Source organism: Ciconia boyciana, chromosome 3 (assembly GCF_034638445.1).
Source record: "Ciconia boyciana chromosome 3, ASM3463844v1, whole genome shotgun sequence".
NCBI classification, from domain to species: Eukaryota; Metazoa; Chordata; class Aves; order Ciconiiformes; family Ciconiidae; genus Ciconia; species Ciconia boyciana.
Window position 1 is genome coordinate 112,017,845 of NC_132936.1, and position 18,893 is coordinate 112,036,737.

An 18,893-nucleotide genomic window follows, 5' to 3' on the forward strand; every position below is an offset into this window, starting at 1 on the left:
GCCGAAGTAAAAGTGAGTTATGAAAGCCCATTAAGGACTTTTGCAAAAGTAAGTTATGTACCCACACCAGCCTATTGTCCATTTTAGGAAATCAGGTTGGTTTTAGGTTCTTTGGATTGGCTTTCCTATATTCTGTGTTCAGGATGTTTGTGCAGGGCTGTATCCTTCCTCTCGGTCTGCTCTCTGTGGCATTTCCTAATATGCTGATTTATTTGGGGTGCTACCTACTCAGGATGAAATCCTTGCTCATGCTGAAGTTAATGGTTTGCCTCAAACAGAGTATATATAAATGCCAAGTTTTGCTTTTAAGACAGGGACTTTGCTGGTGCACAGCAGTGTCTGTGTAGTGGTTCCCATGGATGAGTAATCACTGAAAGTTTTCATGTGGGGAGCAGAGCAGCGTAACAGGCTAAGACCATGCTCACGTGCAGGTCTGGCAAAGTGGCCCTCCAGAAAGGCAGCGTGGGAGATCAGGCACCAGGCTGTTGCCACAGTTTTATTCATACACACAGAAACCTTCACCCAGGATGTGTGGTAACTCCCATCAAGACTCAGATCAATAATAATTCTAAGTTTATTTTTGAATTTGAAGTCTCTAAAATTCCTAAATTAGCTTAGATGATACCAAGAGCTCACTTAATATGTCTAAAAACTCTAAACTCATATTCTTATTGCCAAATTGAACTGTTCTCAGCTGAAACTGAACTGTTTCTGAACAAGCTTATGTTAACAGAGAATGTTTATTTCTATATTAAGCAATCAAATTTACTAAAATGTAATAATAAAAATAGATCAAGACAATTTTTGGAACTTAGGCAAAAAACCTATAAGCAGCCACTTAAACACAAATATGGTCACTTACAAGAATTCAGATTTAGAATTCTTCTATCATCAGTGTGAATTGTCAGTCTTTGATGCCTAACACTTCAAAATCTAATGCCACCTAACCACTAATTGGCACTCAGTTTGTGTGACCACACTAAAACTGGTTCAAAGAAAATCCTGAAATGTGGAGGTCAGGTCCTCAGCACCAACTGCTTTGCCCTGTAAATTTACTCTTATTGAGCCATACTTGCTGGTGCAGATGTAGCCTCAACTTTGAGTCAAATCCTGCAATCTTTACTTAGGCAAAGCTATTAAAATAGATGAGAAACTGGTCTAGGTAATGACTGTTATATTTGTGCTATCAACATGTTGAAAGACTTCCCTAAAAAGAGCCTGCAGACAGATACAAGTGAACTCCCAAAGACACAGCCTTCAGGAAAGCTGAGTATAAACTTGCCTTTCCCAAGCATCATCCACCAACAGACCAAAATTTAAATAAATTAATTACCTGAAATTCTTCTGCTTACTATATGGGGATTTGCTGGACAGCATAAGACAAAGCCTGCTTGCCTTTTTTTTCCCCCCTTTCTCTTACTGCAGTATATTCTTGTCCTGTGCCTTGGACCTCCCCTGTAAATCAAATAGAAGTCAGTAAAAACCCAGAATGCAGGGAAAGAAGTGGTTCTGGCCTTTAAATCCTGCCCTGATGTGACTCCTTGCTTTGTACTGGTTGCCAACAATGCCTGAATCTAAAGGAAAATCTTTGTACAATTAGCTCACATGTGGTGTGAAGGGTCTGGTAACTACAGCAAGCTCTGCACTGACTAGCAGGGCAACCCTTCTCCCAGGTGGGACTGACAGGCAGATGTAACAAGCCTGCTACTTCTCCATGTGTAATCAGCAAGGAATAAAATCCACCTGTGAGCCTGAAAAGCTGAGTAGCAGACTGTGGCAGGTGGGGTGGGATTGGATTGGATTGGATTGGATTGGATTGGATTGGATTGGATTGGATTGGATTGGATTGGATTGGATTTCCCAGGGGAGCTGGGGGTCTGTGTTAGTATTTTCTTCCTTAAGGTTTTTACATCTCCTTGTACTGAAGCTTGTCCATCTCCCTATGGTTTAACAGAGCATGTTGCTGGATCTCACCCTCAGTCAATTTTCTGGTCCAAATCTTTGAGATCCAGTGTCTCGGAAAATTAGGGATACCCATATTGCTGTGGGGTGAGTTTAATGCCTGTGGGATGATTTCCCTGCCTGGCCTCCTTCCCCAGGCACAGGAGGCCTGAGCTGCTTCTCTCTGGCATGAAGCACAGGCAGGGAAAGCTCTAAAGAAACACTAAACTAACTGCTAATTAAATTCCTAAACTCTCTACGCCGCCACCTTTTTGAGAAACCTTTTTTTTTTTTCCTTTGAGGGATTTGGCAGCTAAGGAAAACCTGGGCCTGCTCCACCGTTGCCAAGCCATGAGCGCTATGGCAAGTTCCCCATCCAGTCCTGGTTGTGAGACCCTCGCAGCTGAATTTTCCCCCATTTCTGTAGTCACACCGGGCCGGGGCCCACAGCCCTCGTTTCTTCCCTCCTCACAGCAGCACATCCTCAGAGGGTCGTATTGGCTCCTGATACACCATGCTTGCCAGGGTAACGCGGCTCTGAGGGCCTCAGCCCTGCCACAGCTGTAGGAGCTGCAGGAGCTCAAAAAAAAAAAAGGAGGGATGCTCATACCTCAACAACCTTGTCTCGAGCATTGGCTGGAGGGGCCATGCACCACCACACGCTGGCTGAACGCTGCCCATTGTCCCCGGCTTGCTGTGGACTCAAAAATGGCCCTGGGACCATGGGGTCCCACCACGCGCTGACCCGCCATTTTGGCAGAGTGTAACTGAGGGCCTAGTGGGAGTGAAAGCAAGGGCAGCCTTTTGGGGACATCAGGGACCGTAATCCCTTCTTCATGTCCTGGCCCTTGCTATCCTTCCCCAGAGCACAAGCTGAGCCCATCCTGGCATACAGAGTTTCCCCATGCACCTTGCCCAGCACCCTGCCCTTGGCCCCCATTGCTGTGCATGGGGAGCAGAAAGGCGCTGCCGAGCTCAGGTGTCTGCTGCACCCAGGGCCCGCCGCTGGTGCGAGGTGGGACCTCTCATTTCTGGACGGCGTTCAGCTGCCGTGCCCGAGGCCAGGGCACTCCTGAGCAGGACGGAGGTTTCTCCCCCAGACCTGCAGCCATGCAGCCTGCTCCTAGCCACAGAGTCTGCTTTCTGTTTCATATGGTGCTGGCTGTGCTGCGACATGTTTTGGGAGCCACTTAATTTGTCTCATGAAGCAATCTGCTGTACTTTTCCCAGAAAATGTATTTTAATTTCAAAGCGAAAAGGCAGGTTTATCTGAAAACAGGCGATCAGCTGGTCTGCAGCACCTGTTTGTGTAAAACCTGCCCAGTCCCCCCGACTGGAGGGTGCCTTAACAGCAACCAGGCCCCCGGGCCTGAAAAAGCCGATGCAGCCATGCAGCCCCTGTGTTTTGTCACCCTGATGCATCCCAAACTGTGACTAATAGAAGTATTTTGCTATTTATCATCCCATAAATGCTTACTGGTTTGTAATTGGACTCGCTCATAAGAGTCCGGTCAACGCGCCAGCAGTTATTTTTGGCTGCCCAAATTCCATTTTCCTGTGTTATTTGCTGCAACCAGACCAATGCGTTCGCATTTTGATAGCCGTGTTGTTGGTTCCTGCACTTGCTGACAAACGAGCTAATGTCTTTATTGTTTACCAAAAGGATGTTGTTGAGGATTACTGGCCTGGATTTTTAAACCTCTCAAGTGTATGACAGCATGAAATTACTGTCCTTAAAGGCAATTTACTCACTGAGAATCCCATGCTCTTTGAAATAACTCTACTCCTTATGTCACCATGTTTTTTCTTTAAAAAAACCCCAAAGTCTACCACAATTCAGCCCCACTGGAGGAGCACTGTCATATGGAAATCTGCTTGTTGTGAACAACAAATGAAGATATTTGTATGGTAGTGAGTAACTGAGAAAGGCGAGGGGCCATACTGTCTTCTCCAGAACTCAGAGTTGATGGCTGAAGTCTGTCAAAGACCTTGAGTAGGAAGAAGCCTCCAAAGTAACTGGGTAAAGGACTGGGTGAGTTCTGGCCCTGCACCTCACAAAACTGAGTGGACCTGTATCAATGACTTTTTTTTCTTTTCTGAAATTTCTAGCTCAAAGCTTAGCCTGCGGGGCATGCTTCTGGTTTCATGGAGAGCAATGACCAACCAAAGGAGGAATAGACCATCCAAACAAATCAGAGGCTGGCAGACAAGCATTCATCAATTCATAAATTGATTTAGATGTAGTGTGGATTTCTCTTTCTCCCCACTCCCATGAGGGCCAGAAACATTTTAACACTGAAATACTTACAGACTCTAACAAAGTGGGGGCTTTAAAATAAAGCAAGTAACCTTCATTCCAAGTAAAATTGTACTGACAAATCTGGCTTACCCCAGCACAATGCTTCCTTCCAAGCACCTCTAAACAGGACTGTACTGAACTTAGAAGCAAATTTCTATAACCAATATGAAAATCATACCTAGATACCCAATTTAAAACTGTTTTGCTGAACTATAAAGAAATCATATTGGAGGAATTAACAAACACAGTTGTCATTTCCAGCCTACACGTGTGCTCTATTTCCCTTATTCTAAGTTGCGTTTGGGGGGATTGTTTCGTTTTTTTTCTCTTTTTTCCTCATCTTGTGAAGGTTTTTTAGCTAACTTGGTCACAGGGATGATTGATTATGGAGGCCACCGCTTAAAGTGGTTAGCTGATGATGGATGATGCAGGTACTGAGAAGCCGTTAGGATTTTGGTGAAAGGGAGAGCACAGTATAGATGTAAGAAAAAAATGAACAAATACAGTGTAGAATTGAAAAGTGTATAATTAAATGTGGGGTTTTTTTGTTGTAGAACAAAAGTCACTTGTTATAGCTCCTTTAAATGTGTATAAAGCATTTTCCTAAATGGAATGTTCAGTATTTATTTTGAAACAACTACACAGACACACACACACACACAAATACTAATCCCAGTATAAAGCAGTTTAGAATGTAAGTTTAACTATAAATTGTTTTATACCAATGGAAGATAGGGGCTGTTTTCTCCAGATATTCCTGAAGTAAATTACCTAAAATACTTCAGTCTGTACCTAATTAAGCAGATGAATAAATCCCATTGAAGTCAAAGAAGCTACTGATGTGATTAAAGAAGATACATACTTAAATTCTATTTGGAGTTTAGATCCAAAAGCTTAACTCCATCCACATTCAGCAATACATTTAGGCAACTTTAGACAGTTGCTTAAATCAATAGGATTAGATGTTTGCTTGAAGTTACCCATGAATTTAAATGCCATGCTAAATAGGAAAGTACTTATGTAATGGATTAGCTCCGGTTGAAATTTTGTAATTATCATCTAGGAATGTTTTTAAGGAGCTGAAATATGTTCATTTTTCCATTTAATTTTTAACCATCTTCTAGACAAGAGAAAATATTTTCAGTTTTAACTTTTAATCCCATTACCTTACCTTCTGCCATCTTCTTTCCACCAGAAAAAAAAAGTGGCAGAAAAGGAAGGGAATTCTTTTTTCATTCATAGGGGGCGGGAACATCATTTTAATTTCTTGATTTTTTTTTTTAATCAAAGCTAGAAAATTTCAAATGAAGTAATTCTATGCAAAACCAAACAATGCATTAATGTAACTCATACTTTTCTAACTAGGCCAGTTGAACACAAGACTTGTAGAAAGTTTTCACTTAAGTGTACAAAGAGCTCTGAGGTCACTTTTTCCTGACATAAATGTCTGTAACTTCATACCAATTTACCATTTTTTCCCCCTACTTTATGATGAACAGGTACTCCAGATCCAAGAGCAAGAGAAGAAACAAGACAGCATTTGTATTAAGAAACATTTTTATTAACAAAACAGTAAATTCCACTTGCTTAGCATTTCCAATAATGAATAAATTGGCCTTGCAACAAATAAAAAAATCGTAAATATCTATCACAGAAAGCACTATAAGGTTAGGGGCATTGGGCCTTTCTTGGATGTCTTAGGGTTGAAAGTTTCACACGTTATTTAGTGTTTTGTTAAAAAAGGCAACACAATACAGTCATAGAAATGAAGCCATCTCAGTCAAACAAATTAGGTTATTATAGAGAAAGGATCCAATTTTATGTTAGGTAGTTGGTTTATGTAACTGTTTGTTTGTTTGTTGTTGCTGCTGTTTTTAAACAAAAAGGAATTTTAAATCCACTTGCTGGCACTTCTGATACATCCATATTTGTTTTTTGTTAAATTATGAAATTAAAGAGGAAAAAGGAGAACCTTCAGAAACAGTGTTAAAATCGTGTTTGCTTATTATAGTAGTAGCAGATCTTTTTTCCCTTGATGTATGGATTTAGTTAAAGATTAATCTACCAAACTGCCTGGAAGTTGACCTGACCATGCTATTTCATTAATGCAATCAATACCAAGCAGAAAAGACCATTTCATCTCGCCCAAACCATATTCCGTCATGTCCAGTCTTGTGTCATCAGATTATTCTTGTTCTTCTGTGTATCTTCAAGCACTGAAATCTGAACACCACCTGGCTTTCAACTTCTTCTTTCCCCCCTCCAGCTGAAGTCTCTTGCTTCCAGCAATGACCTCCAGTATACCTGACCCTGCCGTTCCCTGAGTACAGCTGTCTTGTAAAGGTGGGAGAAATTACGAATGCCACAGGTGAATAACAATCTAAGAAATTAACATCAGATGGATTTTGTGAACCTGTTCTCATTTTTGTGTTTTCAATGCTAATGAAAATAAAAAATTGTTTTACAAATGCCACATGACACACCTTGATGTGGCTGGCAACCTTCAAGAGAGGTGTTTTCATGTCAGCTACATGTATTTTTAAAGTGCTCTGACTCCCAGATAGATAGCTGTACCAGTTTCCAGCCTTTTTCATCAGCTACAGTAAATAACACACAACAAAACATTTTGTGCCTGCTGTTTAAAACTAATTTTAAATTCCTCCTTCCTGTCTGTAAAGTGTGAACATCTATATCCTTCCCAGGAGGCCTTCCAATGATTTGGTTGATTTCTATTGAACTACCCTCTTTCTGTCTAGTATATTCCCTTTGAACTTCCGTGTAAATAAAATGTTATGCTATGATTTATTGCTGTGAACCTAATGAAATAATACTAGAAAAAAAACTTAACATGTAAATTACAGCATTATATTTAATACGTTTAACTAAAATGCATTCATGTTTTATATATGCAAGAAAAGCTATGTGTTACTTTAAAACATGATGAACTTATATTTGTCTGGTTATGATGTCTTGCAATACTACACAATCAACTTAGCTAAAAATACTTTTTCATATGTCAAAATGCCCACCATTGAAAAATACTATCGTGCACCTCAAGATTATTTCCTTTTTGGAGAAAGGGGTAAATTCTGCAGTAGAATCAGCCTGGATAATTAAAATGGGTCTTTTTAGATCTTTTACCACCCAATGCTGTAGTAGCTGTCGTTCATATAACTGAATGCCAGATAAACACTATATGATACTTCCTAAGATTTTCAAGAAACTCATCTTTCTCATAATTTCTTAAGAACAAGGTTTCTGCAAGGCAAACCATGCTCTCCAATAGTGAAGCTTTGACTGGAAGCCAAAGGCCAGTTTAAGTCACTAAATATTTAGCTAATCAATGAATGTATATTTCTAGGAAAATTGGCCATTCTGATCAACTTCATTGATGCATATCAGGAGCAAGAGATGGGGATAGGAGGGAGAAGACAAATTACAGTAGAGATATATTTTTGCTTTCTAGTCCACTTCTTTCATACAAACTACTAAAACTTAATTGCAACAGAATAGAGGCTGTACAGGTAAGAAAAAAATTAGCTGACTCTTATATACATTCATACACATCCCCCTTAGTATAACCACTACACTGTAAATTAAACAAAAAAAAAAGGAAAAAAAAAGGGGAAGAAGTCTGGGACAATTTATAATGGCTGCAAAAAACCTGAAGTATGTCTGTTGCTCCAGATGTCATAAAACTCTCTATACCTAGCAACACTTATAACATTGAGTTTACCAAAAATGGCTGAAGAGCAGATATAGTTTGCATTTTCTATACAACAGGCTATAAAACATCACTTATCACAGTCCAGAAAGCACATATAGATGTGTTTTTATATAAACATATGTAATAACATATTAAGCGTGCATGAAAATTTCCCAATGATTGCATCTATGCCCTCTTGTTTGTTTTTTTCTTTTTTTTTTTTGTGGAAATGTGCCTTATATTCCAGATTTTTGTTTTTGTTTTTGAAAATAAGGCCTCCGTACTATTTTCCTCACAACCAGAAAGGGGCTTTTTGAAAGTATTTCTACGTAAGTCTTCAGAAAAGCCAGCACTTTGTTTCAAATGCAAGTTTCCAATCACTGCTTCACTGCACCAGACGGCAAACTCTTTATGTTTGCTTGTTGAGTCACCTTATATAATGACAGTCTTCTCTGACAATAAGACTAACTTACTTCTCAAGAAAGCGCTAGCACTTTGGCTAAATCCAGAATCATAGGTAGCTTCTTTTTTCTTTTTTTTTCCTGTTTTGTTTTTTTTAATTTGTTTTGTTTCATATTGTGCCTTGATGTTGTAGTAATACTCCTTGCTTTATGAATGCGTGGTGTCATCATTGTCTTTCAGAAATGTTCCAGCAACATAAAGACAGGCAGAATAAATGAAAACACTGTGGATGTTAGGGAATTTATCAGCTCCTGTTTCTGAAAAACAAGAGCATGAAATGCTTGTTTTTAAAAACAGTCTTTCCTTTCTGATTGCATTCCCTGTCTTTTTTGTTTGTTTTTGAATGTGCTTCATAAAAAGTAAAGTAAATAAGTTTGTATTATGTCTCAGATAAAATGAAGACTATTTCTATACAAGCGTTCTTTTAGATGTTGAGATCAGACATAGTACTCCTTATCCTTATTTTTCTTGTTTTTGTTGGAACTTTTAGCGCTGTTGGGCTGTTTTTCCTTGATCACAGCCCCATTGGATTGTGCTGAGTTACTGATGTAGTTTCGACTCTCATCTACGTGATACGATCCTTCGTCTCGATTCCTGTACTTGTACATAGCATACAGGAGAATGAGGATACACAGCGCCGCTGCTGCCACGATCCCAACTACCATGCCTGTTGTGCTGCTGGATTCACGAATCACCTCGGACGAGCCAGGGTACTCCCTTCCTCCTCCTGCCCTGGTAGGATTTGCTGTAGGTAGATAATGAAATAAGGGAGAGGTTATTATTGAGTTTGCACATTGAGGAGTTAGTCATATCTACCTGCTACAAACATGCATCTTCTAATTGCACTCACTAGGTCAGGACTGCCTATCAACGTACCCTACTCTACTGGTTCGAAAGCATTTAGGTTTGCAGCCCATTCCGTTTTCATGTCTGTCAGCACAAGTAAACAGGCTTCTAAACAAGGAAACGGACAGCAAGAAAAATCTCATTTTAGCCTTCAAAAGTATAATTTCTCCAAATACTGTTATTAAGCAAAGAATGCCTAAATAATCTGGAATAACAGGTGTGCCACAATTTAAATGCCAGAACATGAACATCTGGGAGGAAAGGATCTCCCTCTCCCACTCCCTCCCTCTCTCTTTCTCATCTTCTGTAAAGAACAAAAAGTGACACTATAATACTTACTGAGAAGACAGTGATAAGACAGACTACCAAACAGAATGGGGGGGAAAAATCAAAATTTCCCCTAATAATAAATGATAGCAGCCAATAAGTTGGCTACAAATAAGGTAACCTCAGCTCTCCTTTAGCCTTCCCTCAGCAAGCTTCTCAATTTCTCCTTTCCTTCTAATATTTTTGTTTCTTTTTTTCCAAATGAATTATATTTACTTTCACTACTTTTAGAGAGCTATCCAACTCTACCTTCTCTTTTCTAATTCACAGAGTCTTCCTTAAATATGGCTACACTTTAGAGCCATACACTTTTTCAGTCAACTTCTCCCATTCCCTCTTTTCATCATTGATGCCAATACCAGACACTCTTTCAAGCAAAGCTTTATGCCCAGAAAAAACCTCTCAAATTGCCAGAGCAAGGGCTCAGCCTTCTAAGAACCCACCTCTCAGGCCAGACTCTGGTCTTTTCAGTTGTGATATGAACTGAACTGACCTATGTCTTCAGACTGTAAAGTCTTCTTGATAGGAACTATTGTGTTGTCTGGCACATTTTATCCCCTTGCACAGCCATGTGGAATGAAAGCCTAATTCCAGGAGGAATTTCTAGGTTAAGTGTTCACAGCACACACAACGCTTATGCATTTCCCATTATCTCCTTTCTTTATTGCATTTTGCAGAAGGAGGAGAGGCAGATCTTTGTATAGAATCGCTTTAAGTGGCAATAGCTGAGATGGATCTTCTTCTGTAACTTAGCAAGTGTCATGGACAAAAATGAAGTCACCTGGGTCTATGCAATATTCCTTTAATTATACCAGCATTTCCAAACTCCTGAGAGGCTGTGTAGCCTCAGCACTGCCAGTCTTGGCTGAGCTCAGGAGCAAGAAAAGAGCAGTGAGTGAACCAGGGTTTCCCACTGAGCAGTGCAGAACACTCTCATTAAGCATCCAGGCTGGCTTATAGAAACCGCATTTTAAATCATTATGCATGGCTAAAAATGCAGTCAGCAAAATATAAATGTTATCTAAAAGTATTATTAAACACTAGTTTTACAATATATTAATAATGTTAGTTTTATCAGGCCTTGCCTACAACTAGCATTTTATTGAAGTGTATTAGAGAAGCGTCTTGCTCAAGGCGCACAAAAGCACACTATGCCCCATTGTCACTTTTTTTTGCACTGTAAAGACATAATATGAAGATGATGATTTTAGGGATGCTACATTAAAGGTAATGCCACTCAAACTATCAACACTGGTCAAAAAACTGCAACAAGTTTGGACAACCAGAATTAAAAGCAGCCACCAGCTACAGACATCCACAATTGGCCTATGAATAATAAAGCACAGCAAAAAAGCCACAAACCCCAAAAAGAACTAAGTTCCCTCCCCACCTTGTATTACTCATCATTTATTTATTGGTGATCTGTGTTCTTACTGTTGAAACACCACTTCCTGGCAGTTATCCCACACAGGTTTAAAGAAGGTGACATTTTATTTGGCTGAAAGAACAGAGGCACCACAGTCAGACTCAAGAAAACTGTCATTCGTGTCAAATGTATTTTAACTTCTTTTTCTTTTCCCCCCTCTGAAAGTTCTTAGTTGTTATGAGTTGGTACAATTGGTATTTTCTATGACTACACAAGAGATCTTGAAGTTTCGCTTCAGAAGGCTCTAAGATTTTTTCTCATTTCAGGGTAGATGCTACCCTTCTAAGAAATGTGGTCTGTCTCAAAGTAGTCAGTGACTGGTTTAGATCCTGTTTTTTCACTGTAGCTATTGTAGAAAATGGAAATTCTTTTACACATAGGGTGTCATTTATTGTTTTACAAGAGACAATGCATTGTTGCAGAATAAAGACTCCTGAGTATTTCCATAGTGAATGAAAATGAGACAAAGTCTTATCTTACTGTATATGATTTCAGGAAATTAATTTCTGTCTGAGAAATAATAGAAGCAACTGAATAAACTGTGTCAATACCTGATGGAATAACAGCTGCTCTTTCTCTTTAAAATACAGACATTTGGGCCAAATGCCATCAACTAACTTTACAATTAATGTCTACTAAATGACACTTAACAGCTTGCTCAGAGGAAAACATTCTTTTGACATTGCAACCTAAAAAAACATGTAAGGAATATTTTTCAACGTTACCTAAACTCCTGCCTTTCACCTGATGGCATCCTTTTATTTTTAAGAATGTTTTCACAATTATCTCATTTATCCCATCTGTCTGAGGAATATTCAACCACTACATTAATGTTATTTAAACTTACAACATTTTCAAAGCATCTGTTGTTACATTTGTTTGGACTTCTGTAAAAGGAGCAGTTCAGCAAGGGAAATGACTTCTTGCTATTTTTCTTCCATTTACATTAAAATATGCTTTTACCCTAGCCGGGCCTCTCAAGACAAACGAAGGAGGAGGAAATAAGAGGAAAGTTTTATGAAGCACATGGGTTTGTCTGTGAGCATTTTAGGCAGGAAAGGCTAATGGAGCACATGCTAAAGCAAGTGTCCTATTCTGAGACAGGGAAGAAAAGGCCACTGGGAAAAGGCCAGCCTACATTTCTTCTGAAATCCATAACACTGCTGAAAGAGCTACCTTCTATTTAAGTAGGACCTTTATTTGACTAAGACTGGAGTACCCAAGGGGAATTTACCTGGATTTTTTTTCCCCTGCAAGACAGGAACTTTTGCAAGGGACAACAGATGATGTCAATGGAGAGCAAGTGAAGATTATAAGGTTACAGAAATCTTGCTCTTTGCTTCCCAAGTGCTGGGAACACGTGATGCAGTTTTCTTCCCAGCATCTTGGTAGCTGAACCAGGCAGAGTCATTGGCTCCTGGCACAGCAGCAGAGGTATGTCTATGGGTAACCTTGTCTGCTACTCGGTTGTAGTCTCTGTTAGTGTCTGCAGCATCAAAAAGACACTAACTTCATCCCAGATAAAGTTTCTTAGTGTAAATGAGAAGCTAATACCTTTAGGTGAATGTTAAGATTAAATTTCATAAAAATGACCCCGATTTTTAAGAATAAAAAGTCATCCCCCAAAAATCCTGAAACAATCTGTAATAAGTTGAGGATGGTTTGATTAGGAACAAGAGAAAATCATAAAGACTGTGATTATGCTCAGACCATGCCATAACAGTGAGAGGAAATAAAAGTCATCTTGTGGTGCAATTATCCCTTCTTAAAACAACTTCTCTGATGCACAACTCTTCCTCTGAACAGCATACAACCAGCCTTTTTGGATTGCCTCAAAGACCAGCTTAGAAGAGACTGATTTTTAAAAGCCTCTTCTACCACTTACGAAAAACTTTTCATGAAATAATAGCAATTGAGCACAGTTTTACATTGTATAATAATGGATTAGAAAGTTATTATTCTTGACTGTATTTCTAAGTGGTTTAAAATTTAAAGGGAAAAATCTGACTATTTTCAGTGCCCAGTTTTCATTAATACTGTGAAAAGAAAATTGGAATTGCAGGCTCCCATGGTGTTGGTGAATTGAAATTATCAGACTTAAAAACAAAACAAAAAACCCAACAAAAGGCCCCCAAACCTGTTTTCTTTACATTTATGCCTTCCCACAAACTGTGAATAGAAAATTACTCACAAGACAAGAATGTTTAACTACTGCATTTGCAATGAGGCATGAAGGCAATTATTTACAGGACACATACTAATTTTCACTCTGTGCTATCATTGTAGACCTGTTCGTGGTCGACTTTCTGTAGCATTGTTGGATTCTGGTGAACTGGTTTCTGAGCTCACTGCAATTTCAACGTCTCATTACAACGAATACATCTGAAGAACGAATCTCAGTGCTTCCTCTGCTGAACTGGTGGGTTATATGCAGCCCAACTGCAAAACCAGGATGAGGATCTGCTGTAAACTTGTGCAAGAGACTAAGCTCAAACCCACTCTGGTGTGAATACAGGGGTATCTCAGCCTGCTCCCTTCCTATGGAGCCTCAAGTGGCTCTTGAGGGGAGGCAAGAACTGTGGCTCCCCAGGGGATATCCATCAATGCCTGAGCTGTCATAGGAGGGAAGGAGTATGAGGTGGTTCCACATGTGGCCGCTATAGTTCAGTGACAAACTTTCATCAGACTTGGAACAGCCTATATCCAAAGCCATGATCTAATCCACATGAGAGAGGTACCACAAAACTAGGTGCATTGCTGAACACACACTCTACGCTCCTTGATCATAATGGCATCATAATTCAAAGAGAACAGGAGCTGAGAGCTGCACACACAGCACACTGTGATGTGGTGGAGAGGTGTGGTGCCTACGAGCAGAGTAGCTACATTTGCCATCTCAGACTCACGCCACTGCATTTGTTCTAAGAAATCTGTCAGACGCTTACTGAGCTTGAGGGAACAAGACAATAACCTACTTTCAAATGTGTTTAAGAGAGAATTATTAAGGTATCTGTTCTACTCTTTAGTGCGCAAACCCAGGTTCTTTACTTCCCATAAACTGAAATCTCGATGGTTCGCCGAAAGAAAGATATAATGCATTAAAATACCTCTGAAGTGACGTCAACTAACTTAGCTAGTCATAAAAATAGTCTAGCAGTGAAACGCCATCCACAGCTAAAAAGGTTGTTTTGCTAAGAAGCGAAATATTGTCTCTGCACAGAATATAGTGTTTATTTCCAAGTGCAATCATTTGCCATATATTGACTTCATTTACAAATCCTATCAACTCCTTAGGACTGCAGGTTTTGCAAGTAACATTTTTTTTCCTGTGGTTGAGAGGTGGGAGGGTTGTTGTCTCAATCGTCTTTAAATGTCAACATAAGTCTAAAGAGAGATAGGTTAGTTGGTAGCACAGTGCCAATTGATAGAGCATACCGAATCAATGGGGTTTATAAGTTAATATGCTCTGCAGAGCTGAGGGGAATATTTCACACAGTTTAATAAGAAGCTTTTGGAACAACATCTTCCACAAAACTAAATTTAATTTTAGCCAAAATGGAAAATGTAAACCAATATATCACGTAATGTTTTTAGCAGTCTTCATCACTGTGCTCTTACTCTCTTTATTAGTATATTTTAACAATTTCAGTTGTATTGCTCCACTTCTAGTATTCCTCCTCTCCCAATATGGATCCTTTCTCCTTTTACCAGTTCAGCTGTCAGTCCTACCTCTCCCCACTTCTACATTTGTCATTCACCTTTGCACCTCTGCTTCTTTCTTTTCTACATGGAGTAATTTATCCCGTCTTTGTGTGTGTTCTGGGAAATCTTTGGTAATTTGTTACTTTGCTTCAGAAATTTTGACTGATCAGCAGAGTCAGTGGGTGGTCTAGATTTTAAATTGAAGTATTCCTAAATGGGAAAAAAATTAAATGCTTTTGCAAATAAGATAACGTAAAGAAGACAAAACCCAAATATTACACTACTGATAGCATTTTTTCAAGCTAGAGCTAAGCTGCTGTAATTGTGGGGAACCAGTTCCAACAGCTAAACCAGCATCTTTTGCTCAGTTAGTTGCCTGCAGCTCTAGCTCCCTGAAGGCTCAGATGAACACCAGTGTTATGGCAAGAAAAGGGTAGGGGTACTGAAAACATAAATTTTTGGTGGCAGCTAACTGTAAGATTGGCTTCATTGGACCAAAACCTTAGCGTTAGCAACAGTGACATTTGGGCCGCACTGAACTTAGCGAAAGCTTTGCCACTGAGCTTCGCAGGACCAAGGTTTCATTGCTTGCTATTTTTATCATTATCATCTCATTTAAAAAAAGCAAAAAACCCCAAACCCAAAGCCCAAACCACCTAATCTAGGAACCAGTTTCCTGCAAGGGAACACCAAAACATAGTTGTAAAGAGTGAGGAATCTGATGGCTTGGCCTGCGCAGCAAGGAATGATTCTTGCTCGTGGAGCTGGAGGTGCGGACACCTGCATTCATCTTTGCAACCGTGGGTGATTCCCTGACTGTCTTCCTTCACTATGCAGCTACCACATGAAGAGATAAATGTCTGTGCCACAAACACTGTGTATACGGCTTGAATGTTGGAGCTGAAAGCACACTGCATTCAATTTGCTCTAAATACTGTCATCAAGTCAGATCCATTACTGACAAAGCTGATAATGTGCCTGGGAAAAGAAGGGGCCAGGCTTTCAAGACATCCAGAATATACACGCACACACACTGGAAAAGCTATCGCTACAAATACCAAACTATACCCGCTAAACAAAGGCCTAGATACAACTTGCAGATATAGCTACACTTGTTCAGCCTGAATCGTCTTATTGCCAAGAACTTATATGCTTCTCTGGGGGTGGGAAGAGAAAGATAAATGGACTTCAGGATTGATATAAATTGTGTTCTTTTTCTCACAATAGAATTATTAAAATGAATAAGACCACCTTGTTTTTCTTTGCTTCTCTCATCATACTGTATAAAACAATACTGGTGTCTCTGATGTTAGCACAAGGAAAAAGATTGAGATATCTATAAAGCTTTGTCTTTTGGAATATGATTCTCATGTTCTTGCTGCTTTCATCTTTCCTTTCATTTATCCCTTTTCTGTAACTTTTTAAAGGGTATGTTCACAATATGTGCTGTATCTAGATCAGAATCTACTGTTGAGGCCAGAATAGCACGTCAACACAGCAGAACCAGGTTTCATTCAGGTCTTTATATAGTTTGAAGGAGATAGCCTAAGGTTAGACTATTTCAGGTACATGCATCCTCATTACAGGTTACTTTTGCCTTGAATTTTCCCTGCTTCCATTTATGAGCAATATCCTTAGAGAGTACCTAGTTCTCCAACTTGTCAGCATTCACCTACCACTTTGCAGGCTGTCAAATGACTAGTCACACACTAAAAAACCCCAATGTTTCCACCGAGGTTTAAATTAGGTGTTAGCAAGTAGCTGAAAATTAGCAGCAACGGTCCTACTACTAGGTATGCAAAAGATAATGAAAATTCACACTGTACTGATCACTAGGAAACACCAGCAAAAAGTTTGCCATTTGCCCTTATCTTCTTTGTTTGGCAGCGGGGTAAGCAACCTTGTTTGCTGCCAGCAGTCTGTTAACATGGTAATTAGTTGATAAGCTGCAGCTGGCATACACCAACTACTTTGTAACACCATATTAATTGAATTTATCAGGTATTGCAAATGGGTTAGTTAGAAGCACAATGGTTTCCTTACACACCTGTAATTCCCCTGTTTGAATACAGAAAAACTGAGCTGCAAAAGAGCACTGGAATAGACAGTGCCCTGTGTCATTTAACTCGGAGAGGCAAAGCACTGGCCTCTGCCCTGTGTCCTGCATGCAGTGCCGCCAGCTTCCCTCTTCCTTAGCAAAACTGTATTTTCCCTGTTTGCTAGGGGTGGCTGCCTCAGATTCCCATCTTTCTGTCTAGTTCTTCCTCCAAACAGTAGCTGACGTAAAGCAAATTTCCTATAGAATTTTAAGGACCTGATTTAACATCGCATTGTTCAAATGTGGTATGAGAGAAAGCCTTGGCATAGAGGTTGAGCAATACGATGTTAATTCAGGCCAGTATCTTGGCTATAAACCTTTTTATACCTTTGCAAAATATTCTTTCTTCTACTACCCTGTCCATAAAAACAAGGATGATAAATAGTCCTGAGGGAAAGGTTTTTTCCCACAAAAAGAGGCAAATTCTATGCATATGTATTACAAAGTGACAAGAAGTAGTTTCAGTATTGCTAGTGTCCACAATACAGCATGCAAGAAAATATATGCACTAGATGTAGCAAATCAAACCAGAATGAAGTGTAGCTCAAGGAACACAATGGGCTTGCATTAATCAAGGCACCAGTAGCACATTGTCTAATTTCAAACAAACTAGAACAACTCATTTATTTATGTCAAAAATCTATGTGCAGTCTTGATTCTACATGTAAGCTTGATTCAAAGGACCGATTTTTAGGATTATACACTTTAACTTAGGATTTTTAAGCAGATTCTCATGAAAATTAATGGAACCTGTTCCAGATTTAATCAGCTATTTACTTTATCCTTGTGCAAGCAAATCCATTGCCTTTCCAGAATTCCTTATTTAATAAGACAAAAGTCTCACTCAAGCCAGCAAATTACTAAACTATTTCTGGAAACCTCAGTTTTGCAATTACTAATTTACTTATATTCTGTGTTTTTCAACCAATGTCATATGTGAAATCCACCCATGGAAAATGTTCTGAAAGCCCACATAATCTTTATTTGGCTTTAATTGGTTTCAGTAAATCTAATGTTTACAAAATAACCTGAAAACCAAATTCCTCTCCCAGGATGTGGACTGGGACAGGTCAGTGCTGGTTTTCTTACACTTCACTTGTGTATCGTGCTTCTATCCCAAAGTGGAAAGACCATACTTTAGAAGACAAAATAGAGATTGTTCCCTGTTGGAGTTCAGAAGACTTCAACTGGCATGATCAACACGGGCCACATAATGGATAAGATCTGACTTGGTATTTTAAAAAAGAAAGAAAGATTATTAGCATCTAAATGAACGATATAGTTTATCTATTGAAATACACATAAAAAATCCTTCATGACAGTTCAAAAACTTTTTTTTTTTTGGGGGGGGGTATTTTACACCCTGTTCTTCAGTTAAGTGATTATTTGATTTCAGATTAAAAAGATCTACACCTTTTTTGAAACTGGTGGAAACATTTCATTGTAAAGCCTGTCAGAGCACACACATCTTTATTTCTGTGGCTAACAACTAAGAATCACAAAAGATTTAGAACTGCCTAGAACCTGTTTTCACATATTAGGGATACATGCACAGAAACTGGGACTTAATTAGTTGTATTATTGAAAATCTCGAATACTAGTCCTGAAAATCAGGACTGCTTTGTTTAAGAGAGCATGGTCATAGATCCAATTTCATTTTTTTTGGTGTCTGACAAAGCCACTGCATTAGCAGTCAATTAATTCTTTAAGGTCTATATAATACCTTATTCAGTAATTTTGCATGTTGTTAGATTTCTTTTTTTTTTTTCGGAGTCATTCTGGACATATCTCACTCTCCAGTTAATGCTGGAATGGTCTGTAAGGCAGGTTCTTTATCTGGGAGTAGCAAAAAGAACAGGCCAAGCAACTGCTTATATGTTAGCAACAGTTTTTCCTATAAATTTTTCTAGGGAAAGTCAGGAAAGTAGGCCCTCAAGAGCGTATGCATATACTTATGGGGAGGGAGAGAGAAAACAAGAGAGAATGAATATTACAAGGATTGTGAGACAAGTAATTTTCCCCAAATAGCCTCAACAATGAAACAAGACCATATTCCTCCACCTCGGTGTGTGCTGAATGAGAGTAG

The 18,893-nt window shown here is 39.2% G+C and overlaps 1 protein-coding gene across 21 annotated transcripts in view; it reads right to left on the reverse strand.

Moving 5' to 3' along the window:
- Window positions 1–8,845: 8,845 nt before the first annotated feature.
- NRXN1 (neurexin 1) overlaps window positions 8,846–18,893 on the reverse strand; it is a 728,334-nt gene continuing 718,286 nt past the window's right edge. For all 21 annotated transcript variants that reach the window (XM_072858477.1, XM_072858476.1, XM_072858472.1 and 18 more), the window contains one exon: window positions 8,846–9,153. In XM_072858477.1, the coding sequence (XP_072714578.1) occupies window positions 8,846–9,153 (308 nt within the window). The remainder of the gene's footprint in view (window positions 9,154–18,893) is intronic.